The following is a 23939-nucleotide window of genomic DNA, read 5'->3' as shown; positions in this document are numbered from 1 at the left end:
ATTATTCTTTTTTAAAGATCCTTATTTTAACGACTTAGGGTTCAGAAATCGTGGTTTACTTACCTTGTTAGGTCCCAACTGAAGTTGCTAAAAGTCTGAATGATAATGAATGAATGAATATCTCAGCGGTTGACTAAATATTGTAATGAATATTTGGGATTGGATAGCTACAAGTAATTAGGCCATCAATACTCAGTCATTAGCCTCTTTCTGATCATCGCGGTGGGAAAAGGGGGCGGAGTCAGCTTGCAGTCGTTGACACAATTGTATTGTTCGCGAACAAAATAGGCTTACCGTTTTTGTTTGCTTTTTTTTTAAAGACCAGAACATTTGACCAGAAAATGTTGAAATATCGATCGATCGAAATGATTATGGAACTGGAGTTTGTAGCCGTTTCCATAGCGTGAAATGGACAAGAGCTTTTGTTTGTTACCCTTTGGATAGGACGATAATTTTTTAAAATTCCCTTTATTCATCCCAAAGGGGAAATTTGTCTCTAGGGTCTATTCCAAGGGAAGACTGGAATAACTCAGGCGTCAGCCGCAATGCAGGTGACTTGCTCAAGGCTACACAGCGCAGCGGCAGGTGATCGAACTCGCTGCCTTTCGGGTACGAAGCAAAAACTGTACCACTGAGCCACGCTGCCCCTTAATATATCGCAAGGTACTTTCTGCCAGATCTAACAGACCCAGCCACACAAATACTGCTGGATGAACAGGGAGAGAAGTGGGGGGGGGGGGGATGGGCTGTCATAAAAAAATATCTAGACTTCGCCCTGGATCGCTCTCCGTCCCTTTGCATGTGGAGCCAGTGTGCTATAAATTTTCAAACATATTGCAGACCAGTCTACTACTACGTACTAACAATTCGTATATGGACTAAATTTTGGCTCCAATAGGGTTCAATAGTCTGATGTCACGTCCGCCTAAACAAAGAAACAAAGAAAATCGGTACTTCTTATTCTTCATGCTGGCTGGCTAGAACTTTTTCACATGTCATGTGATCAGAATGTATAAAAGTCAAAACGTGATCAGATTTATAATGGGTTTTTTTCTGCTCTGGATTTACTTTTATGCTCGTCGGAGAAGTATTTCATAAGGGCGTCCGCCATTTTCCCAATAGTTTAGAGCCAGTTGCTACGTTACTATGCGTCATTACGAGGGAAGTGACGTCACGACTGTTGAAGCCTATTCAGAACTTCATAAGCATCGCTCTGGATTTACTTTTATGCTCGTCGGAGAAGTATTTCATAAGGGCGTCCGCCATTTTCCCAATAGTTTAGAGCCAGTTGCTACGTTACTATGCGTCATTACGAGGGAAGTGACGTCACGACTGTTGAAGCCTATTCAGAACTTCATAAGCATCTCTAAGTCATTAACTCTTTCCTTACCAATCATTTTCAGTATTTTCCCAAAATGACAGGCTTACCTAGCAGAAAAATTGATTTTTTAAACTCAACCAAGATCTCTATCCCCATACAATGACATAATTTATGAAGGACAACAGACAAAGCCGAAAAAAGAAGCTGATAAACAGAGTGGTGATAAGACATGGAACGAGATTAAAAAAAAAAAAAACTTAGCTCGGGATAGAGAAGGATGGAAACTGTTTGTCTGTGGCCTATACCCTGACCAAGGGTGAAAAAAGCAATGATGATGATGATGATGAAGCTCTCTACAAAACATCTTTGTTCTTATTAAAACAAAGATCATTCGTCAAAGTTTGTGATGTCAAAATAACTCTGAATAAGAAAATGTATATTGTGTCGTACAAAATGTGACGATTTTGATGCAGGTGGTGAGGAGAGGGTTAAAACTTAGTGAAAATGATAGTTGATGCCAGACTACATAATTTTAGGGCGTTTGAAGTGTTATTTGGCTATGTGGTCATGTGGTATGACACTCGCCTTCGGATCGGAAGGTCCTGGGTTCGAGCCTTGCTTGGTGCATAATTGAGTCCTTGGAAAGGGTGCTTTACTCACATTCTCTCACCGTACTCCGGTGTAAAATGAGTACCTGGCATTGTCTCTTTCTTTTAAAAAATTGTAATATCGCCTAACAGATGTCATGTCTCGTCCTAGATACATGTTAAGTGTTTCTATTTATCAGGGACCCTTTGTAAAGCTCTTTGAGCACGTTTAGTGGATATTGCGATATATAAAGAGCTCAACTTTCTCATCTTTACACCTACTGCCGTTTTATTAAAGAACACAGTATTTGCTGTTTGGTTAACATTGCATATACTGTGTTTTTAAAAACAATGGCAGCCTAGGTACCATTGTTGAGATGGTGGGTGAAATTAATAGGGAATGAGATTAGCGGAAGAGTAGCGTCCCTTGATTAAACGTCACCCATAGTCTGTGACGTCACCGGCGGAAAAGTTATTAGAGAGAGAACGTCATGTTGGTTGTGCGCATGCGTCTCTCGTCCTCGCTTCCGGTGAAACTGGCTTGAGCGTATCCTACGTTAACGAAGGACACGGCTTGAGACACTTCAAAACCAAATTGACGTTCTCTCTGTAAGGTGACGTCCAATCAAGGGACGTTACCTTTCCGCTAATCTCATTCCCTATAGATAGAATGCGTTTGGCCAAGGAGTTCACAACATTGCCATCCGGAAGTATAACGGACCAACACACAAACTCTGTGTAACCATGAACTTTTATAGTCTGGTTAATACAGTTTAGTGAGAACAACTCACAAACGCGGATGGCAAAAACAATAACAAAGGCTTGGGTGACGTCATCTGCATACTATCTTTATTATTCCACCCCCCCCCCCTTATTATTGGGGAACCCTACCGTTTCTTAGTAAATACGTAATCGTTGAATAATGCTTTGACCGCGCTGAATTAAAAAAAAAAAATTCAACGATTGCAGAATATTTGCGCACATTTGCAAAAGACAGCTGATTGGCAATTAAAAATAATTAATTGTTTGGTACGCAAGCTCGTTGTGTTATTGGGAACGATAAAAATAACTCGTTTAATAAAATACAAAGAGATAAAAGAATTGTGTTTTATTTCAAAACGTAGCGACCGCGATTCGTAACAATGTGAGGCATGGTTAGTTAGTTAGGCTAGATCGTTGTAACATGAAAATAAGTTCATAATGAGTTTGATCGGTGTAATTAGTCAATCATTATAGAATAATATGCTCTACTTTATGTATATATCACTACGCCTCGGGGTATTGGGATGGATGAACATTGGTAAGTGATGACTATTGTTGTCAATGGGATTAGTTAAGAGAGAAAGAAGGGGGGTGGGGGGTTGCGAGAAGTAGAGAGATGAATGTAGTATGTAGATTATTATCGTGTTTAATATTATGCGACAGTAATAGTATTATTAGGGATCAGTGTATTATAAATAATTTTGAATTAAGTCTAGTGTAAAGATATTTGTTAATGTTATTTTCCTCAATTTAAGAATTAGCACCCAACACCACTGCACTGCAACCACTACCACCAATTGGTCAATATCACCACATTCGCAATAACTATCATCTTCGTCACCCTCACAATTATCATCCAAGTCATCATCATCATCATCCTAGTCATCATCATCATCATCATCATCATCATCATCATCATCATCATCATCAACATCGTCATCATCATCGTCATCATTATCACCACCAACATCACCATCACGTTAACCATGTCTAATGTTTCTATTTCATATTACCTTCTCCTCCTCCTCCTCCTCCTCCTCCTCCTCCTCCTCCTCCTCCTCCTCCTCCTCCATCTCCTCCTCCTTCTCCTCCTCCTCCTCCTCCTCCTCCTCCTCCTCCTCCTTCTTCTTCTTCTTCTTCTTCTTCTTCTTCTTCTTCTTCTTCTTCTTCTTCTTCTTCTTCTTCTTCTTCTTCTTCAAATAGTGACCACAATTGGAGAGAAGGAGAAGGCAATTTATTTATTTATTTATTTATTCACCAATCTAACTATTCATTCATTTATTCATTCATTCATTTATCTATTTGTTTATTGTTTAATTAAGAGGTTTTTCGAACGTTAAAAGAAAATTTAAAAACTTTGAACAAAATTCGTTCTGTCGATCCCATTATTTTGGGTATACACCAAGGACACACGTTGGGTTATCAACCCTGCAATTAAGGGAACTTCGGAAAACCCACGCCTGTAAAAATAAACAATCACATCCTTCAAAATCATCAACAAAAATAACTAGACATATTGTTATAATAAGAGTCAATTAATGGGCAATTATTTTTTTAAAACATCAAAACGAATCGTGATAGGGTAAGAAATTGTTTTCAATGCTCATCACAACACTTTTGGAACTTCTTTCAAATCACGCGAGCTTCGGCATGACGAGCAGATGCTCGGTTGTTTTGTTTGTTTGTTTGTTTGTTTGTTATTTGTTTTATTAATATATTTTTTAAGTTTGTTTTTGACAACTTTTAATTCACGTTAAAAAGAAATACACGTAGTTTCAGTTTGGCACGTTGGCATTGAAAGTATTTATTTGTCCTAAAATAGAAGGAACGAAATTAACGTCACTTGTCTCTTTGTTATGGTCTTTAGATAACTAGGCATTTTGGTGATTAGTTATCACTAAATTATGTCAATCAGACTATAAACCTTCAGGATTACACATAGTTTTGTTTGTTGGTACGTTAAATCCGACTGGCGGATGTAGCGAGCAGTTTACCTAAACGCAAAGCTTGAATAAAGCTTTTTTTTTTAAATACAAAAAACAAATCCATTTTCAATCTTAAATTTATATGATTCTCTTGACCCGATATGCCGTGAGCGTAATCAAGTTTCTTGTGCCATGCATGGGAATCGAATGAAACAAAAAAAAAAAAAAAAAAATGTGGGCGGGGCAGTTGGCATGACCTGGAAGTGGATTGTTGTGTTTTGAGTAAAGAGCCATAAATAGTCACAGAGGTTATTGACTTGTTCGTGTGAAAAGTGAAAAGAGAAACGACACTGAGTCAGCAGTCAGGAACTTTTTTTAAGGAAGTGGCGATCAAATCAAAAAGAAGTGCTTTTAAAAAAAAATATCACCAAGAAAAAAGTTTGTTGTTGGCCTGTGCTATTTATTTGGAACTGTGTTCCACAACTAGTAAACTTAGACTTAGGAAACAACTCATAAAATGATCGTGTCCGGTTTCACTCAAAGGTAAAATACCCCTCTCTCTCAAGTCTCAGTCTCTGGCACTGTAGTATGTGCCGGCACGAGTTGTGGAAGCTCCAAGTCTTGACGCATTCAAGAACAGACTAGACAGTTCTCTATGCAGAATTTGTATAGTATAGTTGAGCACCCCTCCCATATTCGATCTGATCAAAAGAACAGCAGTCAGTGGGGAAAGCCACTGGAGTGGGCCTGGTCAAAAGACCAATAAAAGTCCCAACAGACTCAGCAACAGTCCAATAGGCCTAAGAAGATGAGTCGACTTTGTTATGCTATGCTATACTACACCAAATGAAATCTTGATCTCTGCCCTTTAAAATGATACCAGAACTGTTCGGATACTGTGAATAATAATGCAACAGTGATTATGTGAAATTGTGATATATACAAATTTTAACACAAACCAGTGCTTCACTTTTCCAATGGCTAAAAGGCACCTATCAGACTCGATAAAAAGCAAAATGACATAGAAAACTGTCAATGTGCAAAATCAATCAAAAATTGATTTTCTATCACACAAGAAGAGAATAAACAAAGGAAAAATGCCAATACATTTTTTTCATGTCAAATGGCTTCAATTTCACTTAAATATAAGTTTAAATTTTGGAATTGAAAACTTCAACCTTGCATTTTTTGGCCTCTTTTATTTATTTATTTATTTATTTATTTATTATTTTTTTTTTTTTTCAATCAGCAAGAATTTTGCTTGTGGAAATGGAGCTGGGGATTCCACCGTTCAGATTTTGGATTGTAGGTTAGCCACTCGGCTTCTGATCTTTAAGTCTTTGGTTCAAGTCTCAGCTCTGCTATTGGTGGTACAAAGTTTGATTCAGTCGAAAAAAATTTTCTGAAATTTCATTTTATCACTAGAATCAGTTTTTATGCCAGTTGCAAAAAAAAAAAAAAAAATGAAGGAAGGAAAAATATTTTGTTGGGCTTATTCACGAGTTTGTAAATAGTTTGTTATAGAGTGCATTGCAATTTCATTGGAGTGTTATGGTGTGAAAAATTGGGAAACAGACATGCTTGTATCTGTGAAATTTACTAGGCTGCTAGAAGCTGTGGGCCGTAAAAAGTAATAAACAAAAATGAATATAACAGCTTCAAAATAGAACAAAATACCAAACACGGAACATTTCAGACTCAAAACCCTTCTTCAGCCAACAACAAAAAACAAAGAGCATAAATATGATACTAAATTCCAGACAGATGACAGAGATATTTTGTAGGTCTTCTCTGTAGAAAAATCTTGGAAAAATATTAAGTGCTTAGAGCATAGTGGTTACAGTAGATAAGAACAATATAAATGTTTATTTTTTATTTTATTTTTTTAAACTGGTAATTTCAATCATTCAAATTTTCTCTAAAAGGTGAAACATCAATATTAAAATTTTCAAATTATGCACCATTACAGATTTTGATGACTTATTTTTATTTTGGAACGTACGAACGACTGCTTCAAAGTTGTGACAAAATCAGTTGTTGATGAAAATAGTAAGATAATGTGTCAGAATGCAGTTAAATTGAACCCTCTGTGTTAGCAGTTAAGGATATGAAATCAACAATATTGTTTGCTTTGTCTTATGCTCAGGATGAAAGTTGTCCCAACCCAATTAAAATTTGACTAATGGTGAGCGATAACATAACTAAAAAGGCAACATGTTTGTCACATAAAGAAGAAATATCTGGGTGGGGCTCCTGACCTCCCATAGTGGGCAGGGAGGTACTTGCTGTGTCTTCCATCCCCCTGTATCTGTTTTTCAATTTCTTTCTGTCTTTGTCTTGGAATGAGATTACTTGGTTTTGTCCTGACGCTGGCCGGGATCTTTGCCTGGGAGGGAAACAGTCGAATGTATAGTTATGATTTTGGGAGATGATATTTTTTTCCTTGTAATCATCTCTCTGTTATGTATTGTTATTTTTTATTTTTGACATATGATTTGTAACCATTTGAGTGTATTCCTCTTAGTGGGATCTTGTCTGGGTGAAACTTTTAGGTGATCTCAAACTAAGTACTTTGATAGTGTGCTCTTGGAATCTACATCTTTTTCCTTTTTGAACAAATTCCCCTTTGTCTTACCTTTTCTTGGGTGCTTTAATTGTAATTCTAGAACATTTTACTATCCCATTTTCTTCCTTTTTACTGGCGCTGATATGACCATAATGTGTTGCACCATAAAACCCTTAAAAACAAAAACAAACAAACAGAGAAGAAATAAAGGTAAAAACACCTAGAGTTTGACATTACAATCATAGTTATTACTGTAAAAAAAAAACCCCAAAAATGTAATATTAATATTTATTTGTTTGTTATTAAATAAAATATAGATAAATTAATATTCCCTTTATTCATCCCATAGGGGAAATTTGTCTTTAGGGTCTATTCCAAGGGAAGACTGGAATAACCCAGGCGTCAGCCACAGTGCAGCGTCGCCAATTGAGCTAGGGCGAGGTGACTTGCTCAAGGCCACACGGGTGATCGAACTCGATACCTTTCGGGTACGAAGCAAAGACCGTACCGCGGAGCCACGATGCCCCCAAACTGTTGATCAAATTATTGATAGCACTCGAAAGATTCATTTGTAGAAATCGTATAAAGAGGCATAGTGCCACATGACTATAATATCTATTATCATTCTTTTTTTCTTCTTCAGAACATCACCCCCTACTGATGAAGAGCTGATTGGGTTCTCAAATATTCACCGTCACTGTCTTCGGTGTCGTCAAGCACATTGCAAACACCCTGTGGACGATGTGGATTCGTGTGCCATGACATCATGCCACGCATGTGGATTCAGATTCCACGAATGCAAGACCAACGAACACGCTCTGACGTGTCAGGAAGAGCGTGTACCTTGTATCAATGCATTGTATGGATGCCCTCATTTCATGAAGCGGTCCAGTCTTCCGACTCATCTACCTGTGTGCCCAGCCAGTGTTGTGTGTTGTGCTGAAGAGTGGAGTAGGTACGTTTTGTATAAGAGTGGAGTAGGTATGTTTTGTGGATAATAAAAAAAAAAGTATAGAGCATTTATATAGCACAATCTCCACTAAACATGCTCAAAGCGTTTACAAAGGTTCTCTGGCCAACAACAACACTCACACATTTAGGATGAGACAGGTGTTAACCTGTCAGCTGTCAGGCGACAGTACATTTTCTTTTTTTTTTTTTGACAGAGACAAGGCTGTTAACGCCTAGGTACTCATTTTACACATGAATATGGTGAGAGAATTTGGGTAAAGAGCCTTTTTCAACGATTCAACCATGCACTACTCAGAGCGGGACTCAAACCATGGACCTTCTGATCTGAAGGAGAGTATGAGACCACGAGACCACATGGCTGACTGTTAGAGACATCAGAACAACTTTAATTGAATATTTATTTATCTTACTTATTGAGCCTTTTTTATATAGCGCAATATATCCACTAAACGTGCTCAAAGCACTTTACAAGGGGTCCCTGGCCAACAGCAACACTTATCATGTAGGAAGGAGTTAGGCGATATTACATTTTTTTTCGGACAGAGACAACGCTATTAACGACCAGGTACTCATTTTCCACCTGAGTATGGTGAGTAATTTGAGTAAGAGACTTTTCCAAGGACTCAACTATGCGCCGAGCGAGGCTCGAACCCAGGGCCTTCCAATCTGAAAGCGAGTGTCATACCACAAGACATAACCGCATAAGATATATGTACTAGCACAAACAGAAATGGAGGAATATTTCTGCCCATGAATAAAACACAAAAGCAGAACCCCAGCTACCTACCTACCTACCTACCTACCTACCAATACATGCAGATTTGCAGACATCCATTAACCTCCTACAATCAGCTCCAAAGACTGTGTATCACAACTTGACACAAATTTCACACTTATTAGATACAAACCTGATCTAATAGATTAGTCCTTTTCCCAAGTACAATTAGGGTATGGAGTTCCCCCTCCCTGACAATGAGACATAATGACAGTGGTGAAAAAATTTGGATAGAAAACATGTCTGTCGCAAGAGGGACATGTTACATCTGTTTTCAATACTCAAGCTGTAACAATATGGATTGGATTGGATTGCAAAGTTGGTGATACTAGATGTCTTACCTATTCTTTTTGTCTTTTATATTTATGAACAACACCATTATAAAATACTGATGCTTTGTCTTTTATATTTATGAACAAAACCATTATAAAATAGTCATTCTTTATCTTTCACTCTGCTATAAGATTCCCCATGGGACAGCATGGCTCAGTGGTATGGTCTTTGCTTTGTAGCCAAAAGGTACCGAGTTCGATGATCCACCGCGCTGTATGGCCTTGAGCAAGTCACATCACCCTAGCTCACTTTGCGCCGCTGCACTGCAGCTGATGCCTGGGTTATTCCAGTCTTCCCTTGGAATAGACCCTAAAGACAAATTTCTCCATGGGGATGACTAAAGGGAATTTTATTTTTATTTATTTATTATTTATTTTAAGTCATAAGACCTATTTTTTGTGGTGTGATCTGTTTTGTTTGTTTGTTTTTTTACACTAGAAAGAAGCAGCGATGAAATTGAAACGGATTTATTGGAGTGACTATGAGGCTATAATGTATGAACAACTCAGCCATCCAATTACTGCCGAGTGGACAGGGATGTCATGACTGAGATTGGTAACAGTCCCTTTGAGCTAACAGGACCCCCCTCCCCCCCACAAGACGTGTAATTTAAGAATAATCCTGTATCAATAATATCAGTTTTAAGAATGATAGCTCCCGCAGGAAATGATATGCCATAATATTTATTCCATTTACTATGCTTTCAGATGGTCTATATACACATAATATGCCATAATATTTATTCCATGCTCTCTTTCAGATGGCCCATGTACACAAAAGACAAAGGGGTTAAACATCCTCTCCCGTCAACAAAGACATATTTTGACTGTGGTCAGCTTGACGTTGCTCTAGCAATGAGAGATCAACGAATGCTCATCGACTCACTCAGAGCTCCTGCCAAACTCAGGAGATCCTTACGAAATCCGCTGACCCAGAAATACCCAGCAGCACCCTTAACCCACCGCAGTCCATCACAGGATTCATCTGATCACATTGCGTCTGGTGGTACATCTCAGACTGTTTCTGATGATGACAGTGACGCACCATGGAATTTAACCCAACATAAGCCAGGCTTGAAAGAGAGCATAAGTAGGCATCTCGTCTCAGTTTCGCGAGAAACCAAGGAAGATTTGATCTCAGCCCTAGGCAACAAGATGTCGTCCAATTTGTCGTCTCCACATTCCCCATTCACTGGTATCTCAGAAGCTGCTGCTGAAAATGCAATGGATTCTTCTCTATCTTCCACTTCCAAGCTAGTGCAATGCAGCATCACAGAGCATGCACATTCTCGTGAACCTTCAGAAGACATTGACAGAACTGATCAAAATTCCCCTTCAATGGTGCAAAATGAAAGGAGTAGCATGTCATCCGAAAGAGATAGAGATTTGAGAACAAGGTCAAGGTCAGTCTCTGTTCTTCGTGACCCTGGAGGATCACAGCTGCACAAGATTCTTGGGGTCAAGCTAGGGGAAGAGAATGAAGACAATAGCATCTGCTTGCACAAGATTTTGGGTGTCAGTTTGACCCATGACGTCATCAACAAATACGTAGGCAAGTCCGCCAGCATGTACACATTTATTTGTTCCCAGAATTTCAGGAGAGATCAGTACAAATGGCATTTTAGGGTGAGTTCTCGTTTGGACCAATGTCCACTTATTTGCAGCTCTGATATCACAAATGATAATGGGCTCATTGTTGTAATGAAAATACTCTCAAACCATAGCCAAATATATCGCCCATTACAACCATGTTAAATCAAGCCCATAACTGGGGTTGGTGACCGGACCTGGTAAATGTGCATCCAGGTTTTTACCCAGTCTGATTTTGGATTGACTTGAAATTTTAAAGAATTTGATGGTTTTGCCGTTTACTTAATGAATGTGAGAGCGTTTGGTGAAAACATTGAGGCATGTATTTTCATATAAAGTGTATTTGGTATAAGTGTGGTCACTGTGGTGTAGAGATAAGTCTTGTAGTCGTATAAAAACATAGATGCGGTCTGAGGCTTCGTGTAGATGATTCGACTCTTCGATGCTTGAAGGAAAGACATTTTGTCAACGTTCTCCTCATCCCATCAGAGATATACTTAAATTCTGATAGCTCTTTTTTCTTTTGTGCAATGCAATCAATCCTGGGTCCCTATAGCTCAGTTGATAGGCTCGTCACTTCACATACAAATGGCCTAGTATCAATCCTTGGTCCCTAAAGCTCAGTTGATAGATTAGTCACTTCACATACAAATGGCCTAGTATCAATCCTGGGTCCTTAAAGCTCAATTGATAGGTTAGTCACTTCACATACAACTGGACTAGAATCAATCCTGGGTCCCTAAAGCTCAGTTGATAGGTTAGTCACGCCACGTACAAATGGACTAATATCAAACCTGGGTGCAATCAAGATTATTTCTATTTTTCAATGAGCTTTCTACCTTTTGATGCAAAAGTACTGATTTCCCATAGAGATCCCATTAGGCCAGTTGATAGAGCACTCACCTCACAAGCAGATAGAGGTTGGGTTTTGGTCCTAATGTACAGTTAAACGTTTTTTTTACTCTCCCTTCTTTCCACTTGAAAGTAATTGAGTATTATGGGTCTGTCAGATCTATTTGAAAGTACTTTGTCAATAAACTAGTATCCTATAGAAAGATAGTAAGCAATTTTACAGCCACAAAAAAAAAAAAAATAGTCCTTCAGAGCCATTCGGTCCATGGAACCGGAGTTTTTTCCAGTTTCTGTAGCGTAAAACAGACAATAGCAATTGCTTTGCTACCCTTTGGATAGGATGCTAGTCTATCACAAAGTACTTTCTGCCAGATCTAAGAGACCCAGCTACCCAATCACTGCTGGGTAGACAGAAAAAAATCTCGACTGCACCCGGGATCGATCTTGGTCCCTTTGCATGTGAAGCGAGTGCTCTGCCAACTGAGTTTTTGGGACCCCTTTACAGCTACAACACCAGGATAATCTCTAGCTCCATGGGTCTTACCATGACTCTGGAGGACATCTGCTAATTCCTATACTGTTTTCTGTTCCCGTATATTTGATATTCATATTTAATGAAACAGTGAGACATGTCAATTTTTATGTGTATAATATTATATAGTATTTGATTTATGTGCAAAGTATTTTTTTTTAATTCTTATGTCGGTGAAAAACCTTAAAGGGCTTACTGATTTTAAATCAGATTTTGTTAGGAAAATATACATCATTATTTTTTTTCAAATTATTATTTTTATATTTTGTGGTCACTGTTACTAGTAGTTGTGTATAAACGATGTATACTGATAATAAATAATTTATTCAATTCAATTCAATTCAATACAGTAGTAAATGAATTCGAGCATGCTCTTGTGAGAAGCCAAAAATCATGCTAGAATCAGGGAGTGTTGAAATCTGATAGTTATAGGTAACGACTTGTTATCATTAATAATTCTGTTACCCAGCTCCAGTGTGCTGTATTGCTAAGTGTGCTGGGATTTGGTGTGCTAGAATCAGAGAGTGCTGAAATATGATGGTTATTGTAGGTAGCGACTTGTAGCGACCAGTGTGCTGGGATTTGGTATGCTGGAAAATCAGAGAGTGCTGAAGTCTGATGTTTATGATAAGTAACGACTTGTCAGTCACCCAGTGTGCTGTATTGTTAAGTGTGCTGGAATTTGGTGAGCTAGAACCAGAGAGTGCTGAAATCTGATGGTTATGATAAGTAACGACTTGTTATATAGATAACATTCAGTCACCCAGCTCCAGGGTGCTGTATTGTTAAGTATGCTGGGATTTGGTGTGCTGGAATATCAGAGAATGCTGAATTATGATGGTTATGATAAGTTATGACTTGTTATATAGATAACATTCAGTCACCCAGCTCCAGTGTGCTGTATTGTTAACTGTGCTGGGATTTGGTGTGCTAGAATCAGAGAGTACTATATTTCATTTGATTTTATTCCAGAATGTTCATGATGAAATAGTCCCCCAATTGGATGGCTACCTTGAGCACCGGTGTCCTTTAGCCCATGCTGGATGCACCTTCTCCTTCCAAAAACTTGTTCCCGGTCAACCCAACACAGCTCTATATTTCTCATGCCTTCAAGAAAGCTTTGGGGTGAGAAGTACTGAACAGCCTTATTACAGTCTGTCCCCACAATCACCATCATCATCATCAGCAAATACTACTTTAAACGTCAGTGATAATGATAGACAAGTGCTCAATTCTAACACATCTCCTCTCGCTTCCGGTATAAACAACAGTAATTCGAACCCTGGACCGAGCATTAGCAACCTCGCAGACTTTGATAAGGAATTTGATCAACTGAAGGTGAAGGTTGACGATGGCTTTTTTGACTTTAATCAAGAATCAAAAGGTCAAGGGCTTCAGCCGTCATCACCACCACCATCGTCCTCATCCCTAACCCCGAATCAAAAGAGGCACACCAGCCCCAATGAAGATGTAATGACAACGTCGACTTCCTCATCCCCATCAACAATGACAAGTGTTAACCCTGTTGTTTTCACTGCCTTCAACCCTGATTCCAAAGTTCTCTTGGTTTACAATGTAGAGGAATCTGATGTCTCATCATTATCATTAAGCCTCATCGACTTGCCGTTTGAGTTGCTGCAACAAATTGGTAAGTCGCCTTGTCAGATGAAAATAGCATGATAGTGTATTTGGACAGGTTCATCATGCTCAATTCACTTTGCACACACACACACACACACACACACACACACACATACATACATACTTACATACACAAACAGAAGGCCATATGCAGTGGTGCCAACCTTAGGTAAAAATGCGTATTTTTATGCATTTTCATTCATTGAACACAATTTTCTAAGGATTGTATGCATAATTAAATTTCTATTATTGTATTTACTCATTTTTAGCATTCATACTTTTTTGGTGTCCTTTAAAATCTATATGTTTCTTGACCCATATGATTTATACATGGATCTGAAAATTGATACCATACACCATCTATAAAGTGTAAGCTTATTAATTAATTTAAATATTGATTATAATATTGCTAGTATGGTCTAATTGCCCATTATCAGATTTGGTGCTAATTATCGTTTTTGCAGAATAGTACCCTTTTTTTTTCAAAATCTTACTCATTTTGGCTTTCCATTGTACACATTTCCAGAGGCTTTTGCTCAATCATTCTTTAAATTTTATGTATTTAAAAAATTATTTGCTTAGTAAATGTGACACTAATATCACTCCACTATATAATAATAATTTTTTAAAATTCCTCTATTCATCCCATAGAGGAAATAATTTGTCTCTTTGGTCTATTCCAATGGAAGACCCAGGTGTCAGCCGCAATGCAGCGCTGCAAATTGAGCTAGGGCGAGGTGACCTGCTCAAGGCCACACAGCGCAGCGGCAGGTGATCGAACTCTTTACATTTCAGGTACGAAGCAAAGACTGTACCACTGAGCCACACTGCCCCATGGTATGTCTTAATTATTAACTTTGAGGGCACGTGTGTTGCATCAATTACCACCTCATGCTGCGTCAGTTATGAGAATTTTTAATGTCTGAATTTTTCCATTTCTATGAGTTAAGTCAGTTCCACTACATGGGCAGCGTGAATAAAACATTGGGGTCTGAGGATCAAATCCTCACTGATCATTCATCATCTAACAAATTCTCTGTCGTCAAAATTTTGTGTTTCTGAGATAAGTTTGATTGCCCTGATTGTTGCATCAGTTATACAAGGAATTGCCCTACAACTATTGCAGGCTCAACCCAAAGGATCTGATAATTCAATTACTTAATCTTCTTTGCGAGGCGTTCGGGGGCTTGTAATTGACACTTGCCTTTAGGGGGTCACGATAGCTCAGTTGGTAGAGCATTCGTTTCACACACAAAGGGACGGAGATCTATCCCGGTTGCAGTCGAGATTTTTTCTGACCCCCCTGTTCACCCAGCAGTGTGATTGGGTAGCTGGATCTGGTGGAAAGTACTTTGCGATGGACTGGCAAAGGATAGCAAGCAATTGCTGTTGCGTCATGTCCCTGTCTGCGTGTAATGTGTTGCTGTTGGCTTCAAACCCCTTGTAAAGCACTTTGAGAATAGTTGGTGGATATTACCATAGATAAAGGCTCAATTTTTCTTTCCTCTCTTCTCCACAGTGTTATCTTTTTTTTTTTTGTTAATTTTGGTATTGACCAAAATTGACCAATCAGATTTTTAAATAAACTTGTGCATTTATTTAGCGTAATATCCACTAAACATGCTCAAAATGCTTAAAAGGGGTCTCTAGCCAATAGCAACACTTAACATGTAGGACGAGACATGATGCCTGTTTGGTGATATTACAATTATTAGATACCTTAATTCTGGGTGGGGTTCCTGGCCTCCCATAGTGATCAGGGGTCACTTACTGTGTCTTTTCCCCCCTATATCTGTTTTCCAACTTGCTTTCTGTCTTTGTCTTGGAATGAAATTACTTGGGTTTTTCCTGGCCCTGGTCAGATACCCTGGCTGGAAGGGAAACAGTCAAATGTATAGTTATTTGGGAAACTATATTTTTTGTCTTGTAAACTCTGTTATGCATGGTATTAATTTTTTTGTTGTTTTATATATAATAATTTCTAAACATTTGAGTGTGTTCCTCTTGGTGGGACCTGTGCTTGTGTCTGGATGAGACTTTTAGGTGATAGTGTGCTCTTGGAATCTACATCTGTTTCCTATTTGAATCAATTCCCCTTTATCTTACTTTTTCTTGGGTGCATTAATTGTTATTCTTGAACTTTTTACTATCCCATTTTCTTCCTTTTTACAGGCACTGATATGACTTTAATGTGTTGTAAGTGCAATAAGACCTTCAAAAGCAAACAAACAAGATACCTTAATTAATGCAAGCACGACAGACATTTTAAATCATTTCTTAACACTATTACTATAATATTTGTTATTTTTAATAATCTCAGCTCGGCACCTGGACAGCCTCAGTCTGTGTAATTTGTCCTTGACCTGTCGTCATTTGCGTGATGTATGCTGTAGTTTATTGGATGACCTTGGCATTGTGTTGCTCAATTGGGAGCGGCAAAAGGTTGGGGATAAAATCTCTTGGAAAGTTGTTGACAAGGTAAAAATATTCAGTGTTATTTTAGTGAATACAAATCTGCTAGAAGCTGTGTTACGTGGCCTGTAAAATGATTGAAAAAGAAAAGTGAATATAACAGCTTCAAAAAAGAACAAAATACTTAATACAAGCCGAAGTGGTACAAAGCTGCTAGAAGCTGTTGACTGTATAAAAAATGAATAAAAACTGAATATAACAGCTTTAAAAAAGAGCAAAATACTTAATGCAGGTCGAAGTGTTACATTGCGTGATTAGTTTGTCTCGTGCTGATTGTGGGGGTGTGCATGGATGACACAATGAAGAGGGAAGGGCAGGGATGATAGACAAAGGCACAAATCACATGGGGGTTATAGCACAAACTCATGTTCATATGCATGCGTGTGTTATGTGGTAACATCTTGTGTATTTTAGTGAATCCAGAGGACTTACAAACATAGGCATGTACATTCTCTGATGAATCTTTGCATACACTACACTTTCGAATATATTGATGCTGTCTGCAAAAAAATAATACCTCAAACGTTTCACCAGCCGGATATAATATACCGACACACAAAACTATGAGTAACCTTAAACATTTAGGGTCTGATTGATAAATATAAACTCATAGAAATGGCTAGGTGCAGTTCCTGACCTTCCATAGTGGGCAGGGAGGTACATACTGTATCTTCTATCCCCTTATATCTGTTTTTCCAACATGCTTTTTGTCTTTGTCTTGGAATGAGATTACTTGGTTTTGTCCTGGCCCTGGCCGGAGTCCTGACTGGGAGGGAAACAGTCAAATGCATAGTAATTGTTTTGGGAGATGATATTTTTGCCCTTGTAAATCATCTCTCCGTTATGTATTATTATATTTGTTATTTTGAATGTATAATGTAAGCATTTGAGTGTATTCCTCTTTGTTGGATTTTGTGCTTGTGTCCGGATGAGACTTATAATTATAAGTGATCTCAAACTAAGTACATTGGCGGTATGCTCTTGGAATCTACATCTGATCCCTATTTGTTCCCAGTTCCCCTTTGTCTTGCTTTCTCTTGGGTGCTTTAATTGTCATTCTAGAAATTTTTGTTATCCCATTTTCTTCCTTTTTACTGGCGCTGATATAACCTAAATGTGTTGCAAGCGCCGTAAAACCCTTAAAAACAAAAGTAAAAACAACATAGAAATGGCTGGCTAAAAACAATAACAAAGAGGTGAGTGACGTCAATTTCATTCTATCTATATAGACTGTGTTGTTTCTTGATTGTGGCAATTGAATATATTGCACAACGAGGAGACTAAAAGATGGGACATTGAGGGAGAAGGGGGGGGGGGGAGGAGAGGAATGATTGAGAGATTCCCTGTCCAACCCACCCCCCAGTTGTGCAAAACTAGATTGATGAGTTTATTTTATCCGGACTAGCTCAGGGACGGAGTTTATCTTAAATGTTTTAATTTACTAATGATTTAGAGCAAATAACTTGGGGACCAGCCTCAGAGTTTATTTTAAGCGAGAATTTAGCTTAACACAGTTTATCGTAATCGGACAGCAGTGTGTTATTGTTATTCACTTGAACTCAACACATCCGGCATGCTGAGAGAAATACAAGTATGAAAATTCAAGCTCATTTGTCTATTTTTTAATACTGGAGCAGCCTGTTAAGAACGAGATAAATATACTGTTTCAAATTTTAAATTCCATGTCTTGCCAGTTTATTAAATTATGCAAATATTGTGGTGGTGATGTGGTCTTGTGGTATGACAATCGCTTTCGGATCGGAAGGTCATGGGTTCAAGCCTCGCTTGACGCATAGTTGAGTCCTTGAAAAGGCTCTTTACTCACATTTTCTCACTGTGCTCGGGTGTAAAATGAGTACCTGGCTGTTAACAGCGCTGTCTCTGTCCGAATAAATTATAATATCACCTAACTGGCATCATGTTCTTTCCTACATGTTAAATGTTGCTTTTGGCCAGGGACCCCTTGTAAAGCACTTTGAGTAAGTTTAGTGGATATTGCGCTATATGAAAGCTCAATTAAAATTTTAAAAGCTCAAATAAATACATTGTAATACAAAATTGTAATGACATTACTAAGAATTTTTAAAATCAACTATTTCTGTCATCATAATCATCATCATCATCATCGTCACTGAAAAGACCACTCCTAAAATTGCTCAATTCTCAAAGTTACTTTTATTTTCCCTTCCCCGTTTTAGCGATGGACGTTCAGCACTAGCTTTGAGCCCATCAGGGAGTGGAAATTCAATGACAATCACATGTCGATAACGGACCATCTCAAAGTTTGTCCCTTCAATCAAGACAAGGTGGTCATAGCTGATCCTATTCCCATACTAGGGTGAGCAAATTACACAGTGTAGAAACTCATCTTTCTAGGTGGGGTTCCTGACCTCCCATAGTGGGCAGAGAGGTACTTACTGTGTCTTTTATCCCCCTATATCTGTTTTCCAACTTGCTTTCTGTCTTTGTCTTGGAATGAGATTACTTGGTTTTGTCCTGGCCCTGGCCGGATACCCTGGCTGAGAGGGAAACAGTCAAATGTATAGTTATTGTTTTGGGAGATGATATTTTTTTTTCCTTGTAAATCATCTCTCTGTTATGTATTAATATTATATTTTTTGTTTTGAATTTATAATGTAAGCATTTGAGTGTATTCCTCTTAGTATGGACCTGTGCTCACGTCTGAATGAGACTTTTAGGTGATTTCAAACTAAGTACATTGATGGTATGCTCTTGGAATCTACACCAATTTCCTATTTGTACCATTCCCCTTTGTCTTACCTTTTCTTGGGTGCTTTAATTGTAATTCTATAACTTTTTACTATTCCATATTCTCCCTTTTTACTGGCGCTGATATGACCTAAATGTGTTGCAAGCGCTGTAAAACCCTTAAAAACAAAAAAAAAAACTCATCTTTGGGTTCCAATACCTCAGTTGGTAGAGCATTCATATTATGTCATATGATTCTGGGCACTTTGCATATTTTCTTGATTCTTTTGAATAAAATGCATTATTTGAGTGGTTGGTATGCTGCGTACTCTGGAAAAACATGTATTTAAAATTAAAATCTCCTGCTCCATGTCTTTGTTGTTCTGACAGACTTGCTGTTTATACTGATTTAATTGATTTTTAAATAGAAATTTGATGGTGTCCTGATATTTTTTTAAATAAAATTTTTAATTCTCTCTAAGCAGGCACAAAGGAACATAAACAGTTTATTTTTAACTATTTCTTTTGATGTCAGTTGGCTATGAAATACCCATCTTTCATCAATATCTTTTCCGCTTTTTCTCGTTTTTTGTGAAGATTTTCTGCATCAGTAGTGGTAGGTCTGCTCTGTAGGACTTTCTTCTTTCAAGCTGCAGGGTCGAGATAGGGGGGAAGTAGCATATTTATAGTCCGGAAAATATGGTAATTGTGCGGCTATGTGGTCTAGTGGAATAACACTCGCTTTCGGATCTGAAGGTCCTGGGTTCGAGCCTTGCACAGTGCATAGTTGAGTCCTTGGGAAAGACTCTTTACTCACATTCTGTCACCGTAAAATGAGTACCTGGCCGTTTACAGCGTTGTCTCTGTCCAAAAAAAAAAAATGTAACATCGCCTAACAGGTGTCATGTCCAGTCCTAAATGTTAAATGTTGCTGTTGGCCAGGGACCTTTCGTAAAGCGCTTTGAGCACATTTAATGGATATTGCGCTATATAAAAGCTCTAGTTTTTGTTTTTTTTAAATTATCCTTTGTTGAGATGAAATCGCTTAGCTCAGCCTTTATTTTTGATTGCTTTTGTTCTTTGTTTCTTCTCCACAGATTTTGCTGAGATGTCGTTTGGTGAGAGGGTAATCATGAGAACTTCCTGGATAGAAATAGTGACAAATGTGACAGACCCATTCCCTCACAACCGTTTTATGTCTGGTGGTTTCGATGCCAAAAATTCAAATTAATAGCACAAAATATAATACCTAATGCCATTGATATAATATCGGAGTACATACCACTCCAGGCTCTCTGCTCCCCACAGCACGTTTTAGAAAGAAAAATGTCTAAAACTTTTCGGACCATGCATTTTACTTTGAGGCACCATCAATCTGGAATTCTCTTTCAGTCTTTACCAGGGCCCGTTTTCATGAACGAGGACTAGATTTAGTAATTAACTAGTCTAGTAAATGACTAGTTAGTCGTAAGCACAAGCGAAGTAAATGTCTAAAAGAATTCGGATTTCATGAACGCTTTCTAGTCTCAGACTAGCTAGTCACTTGCCTTGAAGTGGGCGTTGTAAGGACGGTGACTAATTCGGTTATTTTAACTAATTCAGCTATTTTTTGCGGGTAACATCACCTTTCTACTACATGAAGATAAGAAAGATAGACACACATTCATACTTACAACGCAAAAGATTTCCAAACTGGAAATTACTAACACTCATGATATTGACTGTCGACTGTTATAGACTGCAATGGTGTCCTTCGTCGACTGTCAATTCAATATTTAAAACAATGGCAGTATCATCGAGACAAAAAAAAATAATTGTTTAAAATCGAGACAACCGAATACTGAGACTGAAACTCAAAGAAATTGAACCAAAACAACAAATAATTACCCAAAAGAGAAAGTGTGTTCTCATGAATTACAGTCAATTGCAATGTCAAGACTATACTTTCCAATAATTTTTTTGGGGTCGTTTTTTGGACGCAAACCCTTTGATTTCGCACTCTCATGAGTCTCAACTTCGAGCCGATAGATTCAGTTATTTTTTAAGTTTTTACTCACAAAAATGTGTACTTTCGACAATCTGCACTTAACTTGTAGTTTTTTTAAAGCCATTGTCAATGGCAACAGGACACTTTTTGCCTCTGTCATTCGTAACCGAGTATTTTCTTTCCGAAGCGAAGCGCACTCAATCTAAAAATAGCTGCCTGTTGATACTATGACGTCACCTAGTAACTAGACTCAGACTAAATCATGAAGTCTTGCTTCGGCAAAAGACTAATACTTAGTCAGAACGTGCTGTGATTTTAGTCCCGAACCTGCTTAGTCAGCTCACATGAAATCCGATTTTTTAAAAGTAATTGACTAAAGTCAGAGATAGCCAGAGACTAAGCGCTAGTTCATATTCATGAAAATGGGCCCACATGTTATCATACTCTTGAGTGCTTCCAGTCTAGACTGAAGACAGAATATTTTAGATTAACTTTTCCTTTCTGCTTTGAAACCACATTCTTCATGTTCCGTTAGGTGAGGGGAAAACCAAATTGTCATCATGCCTCCCCATCATTTTATTCTGCCATTAAATATGTCAATCTAAAGCCTGCCTTATTTTCTATGACGATCACCTATACACGGATGAAGTGGCCAAGTGGTTAAGGCATTGCAATGTGACCCGGATGGTCCCGGGTTTGAGTCCCGCTTCGGCACTTTCTTTTTCTTTTTTCTTTTGGGCTATATTATTAACCCCCAAATTGCTCACTCAACACGGGTGATTCCTGTTGACATCAGACATCTTGTTTGATGAATTATCTATATTCCTTCGTGGATGCCTTGAATGCCTTGGCGATGATATTGTATGATGTCATGTCAGAAGGGCATAATTTTTTTATTTATCACCTATTATATCGATTACAGTGGAATTTACTTAAAGATAACACTCTTAAAGTCAGCTTGTGCTTAAAGTCAACATATTTTTTTGATCCCAAATTTCCTGTTCTTTATCTAAATACGTTTCATTGATTACGGATAAAGTCAACATTGCTTTAAGTCAACCAGTCTTTCTGGTCTGGCAGGGTTGGCTTTATCAGGATTCTATTGAATTTATCATGAGTTGAGCTTTTTTATATAGCGCAATATCCACTTAATGTGCTCAAAGCACTTTACAAAGGGTCTCTGACAAACAGCAACACGTAACATGTAGTTGTAGAAGGAGAAATGACGCCTGTTATGCGATAATACAATTTTTTCCGACAGAGACAATGCTGTTTTGGCCAGATACTCATTTTACACCTACGGTGAGAGAACGTGAGTAAAGAGCCTTTTCCATGGACTCAGCTATGCGCTGAGCGAGGCTTGAACCCAGGACTTCCCAATCAGAAAACAAGTGTCATGCCACAAGACCACATCGCCGCAAGACTGATTATATTATATTCCACTTAGATCAAAGCAATTTTTGTAAAAAGTGTATTTTATATAACTTTATACATATCGCAAAGAGCATGGTGGCAGCAATTTAATTCGTTCTATTGTAACTATGTTTCTTATCATACGAAGATCATGAAATGTTTTATTTGTTATATTAGTGATTTAATTTTTAATTCAGTACCGCTTTGTTAGGCTTATGATCTTATAACAATTTTTTATTGCTTTAAATATTTGAATATTATGTTAAAGTTAAAGTATTTAGATAAGAAAAAAAATTAGCATTTTTTACTAGCGCTTACATTCACATATATACCTACACACATACACGCGTGCATACTCAACCACGAGTGAGAGAGAAGGGGGGGGGAATGAGTGAAATGCAAGCGTCGTTAAACCCCTTTAAAAACAAATATCATCACCTGCACCAGGCATCATAAATTTGTCAAATTACTTTTCTTATAACAGCACACCATATTTTTCATTATATATATAATATATAAAGTTTATATTTTCAAGTTTAATGTAAAAATAAAGTATATGATTTTATAAAAAGTAATAAACAAAAATGAATGTACCAGCTTCAAAAAAGAACAAAATACCAAATACGTTATCATTTTACAATTGCCATGTTCATATGATTTACTGTATGATTCTTAACAATGTGAAATTGAATGTAAGCAAGCTTCAATCTAATATACGAAAACAGATAAAAAAGGACGTTTCGGGTTTCTCCATTATCAACAAAACAGGACAACGCCACTACCACATTATCTCATTCGTCTGTAGTGTTTCATTCATCCTGTTTTGTTAATAAAGGAGAAACTCGAAACGTCCAGTTTATCTGTTGTCGTATATTGAATTGAAACTTACATTCAATTTCACTTTGTTATTTATTTCTTCGAGCTTCAATCAGCAACATTTACATTATATGATTCGTATGTATTGATAAGCTGCCTATGTTACCTTTCCTGGTTTATACTTGATTTGATATTATTTTATATTATAAATTATATTATACTAATTATTTATCCCGATCTTACATTGATCTGCCTGTGATGTTTTTGTTTGTTTGGTTTTTGTTGTTTTGTTGTTTTTTTTTCTGTTTCTGTTAATTCGTTGCTTGTTTTCATTTCATTTGTGCAATAATAAAGGAGTAATTTCTTATATTGAAGTGAGTTGTTTAGTTCATGATGGGGCAGGGAGGCACACTGTGTCTTATATCCCCCTATATCTGTTTTCCAACTTGCTTTCTGTCTGTCTCGGAATGAGAATACTTGGTTTTGTCCCGGATACCCTGGCTGAGAGGGAAACAGTCAAATGTATGGTTATGTTTGTGAGATGTTATTTTTTTCCTTGTAAATCATCTCTCTGTTATGTATTGTTATTTTGTATAACATATGATTTGTAAGCATTTGAGTGTATCCCTCTTAGTTGGGACCTGTGCTTGTGTATGGATGAGACTTTTAGGTGATCTCAAACTTAAG

General features: G+C 37.7%; 2 protein-coding genes across 2 annotated transcripts in view; one reads left to right on the top strand and one right to left on the bottom strand.

The window, feature by feature from the left end:
* Nucleotides 1-193, bottom strand: part of LOC144977830 (uncharacterized) — a 6228-nt gene extending 6035 nt beyond the window's left edge. Inside the window, exon 1 of the mRNA XM_078923235.1 lies at nucleotides 64-193. The gene's annotated coding sequence lies outside the window, so the exon portion shown is untranslated. The remainder of the gene's footprint in view (nucleotides 1-63) is intronic.
* A 4684-nt stretch (nucleotides 194-4877) lies between these two features.
* LOC144978526 (F-box only protein 40-like) lies at nucleotides 4878-23621 on the top strand. The gene is made up of 7 exons (XM_078924708.1): nucleotides 4878-5138; nucleotides 7805-8116; nucleotides 10002-10866; nucleotides 13187-13862; nucleotides 16176-16333; nucleotides 18526-18665; nucleotides 20134-23621. Exons 1-7 carry the CDS (start codon nucleotides 5113-5115, stop codon nucleotides 20141-20143), a joined length of 2187 nt encoding a protein of 728 aa, XP_078780834.1. The 5' UTR covers nucleotides 4878-5112; the 3' UTR covers nucleotides 20144-23621.
* The last annotated feature ends 318 nt before the right edge of the window (nucleotides 23622-23939 follow it).

The sequence above is a fragment of the Berghia stephanieae genome, chromosome 8 (assembly GCF_034508935.2).
Source record: "Berghia stephanieae isolate SIO BIC M18660-M18661 chromosome 8, UCSD_Bste_1.3, whole genome shotgun sequence".
NCBI classification, from domain to species: domain Eukaryota; kingdom Metazoa; phylum Mollusca; class Gastropoda; order Nudibranchia; family Aeolidiidae; genus Berghia; species Berghia stephanieae.
The sequence above is the reverse complement of the archived record's forward strand: the minus strand, read 5'-3'. Positions and strand labels throughout refer to the sequence as shown.

Coding starts and splice junctions, on each gene's coding strand:
- LOC144978526 (XM_078924708.1), top strand. CDS start 5,113: ATGATCGTGTCCGGTTTCACTCAAAG. Junction 5,139..7,804: donor GTGTCCGGTTTCACTCAAAG/GTAAAATACCCC, acceptor TTTCTTCTTCAG/AACATCACCCCCTACTGATG. Junction 8,117..10,001: donor TGTGCTGAAGAGTGGAGTAG/GTACGTTTTGTA, acceptor GCTCTCTTTCAG/ATGGCCCATGTACACAAAAG.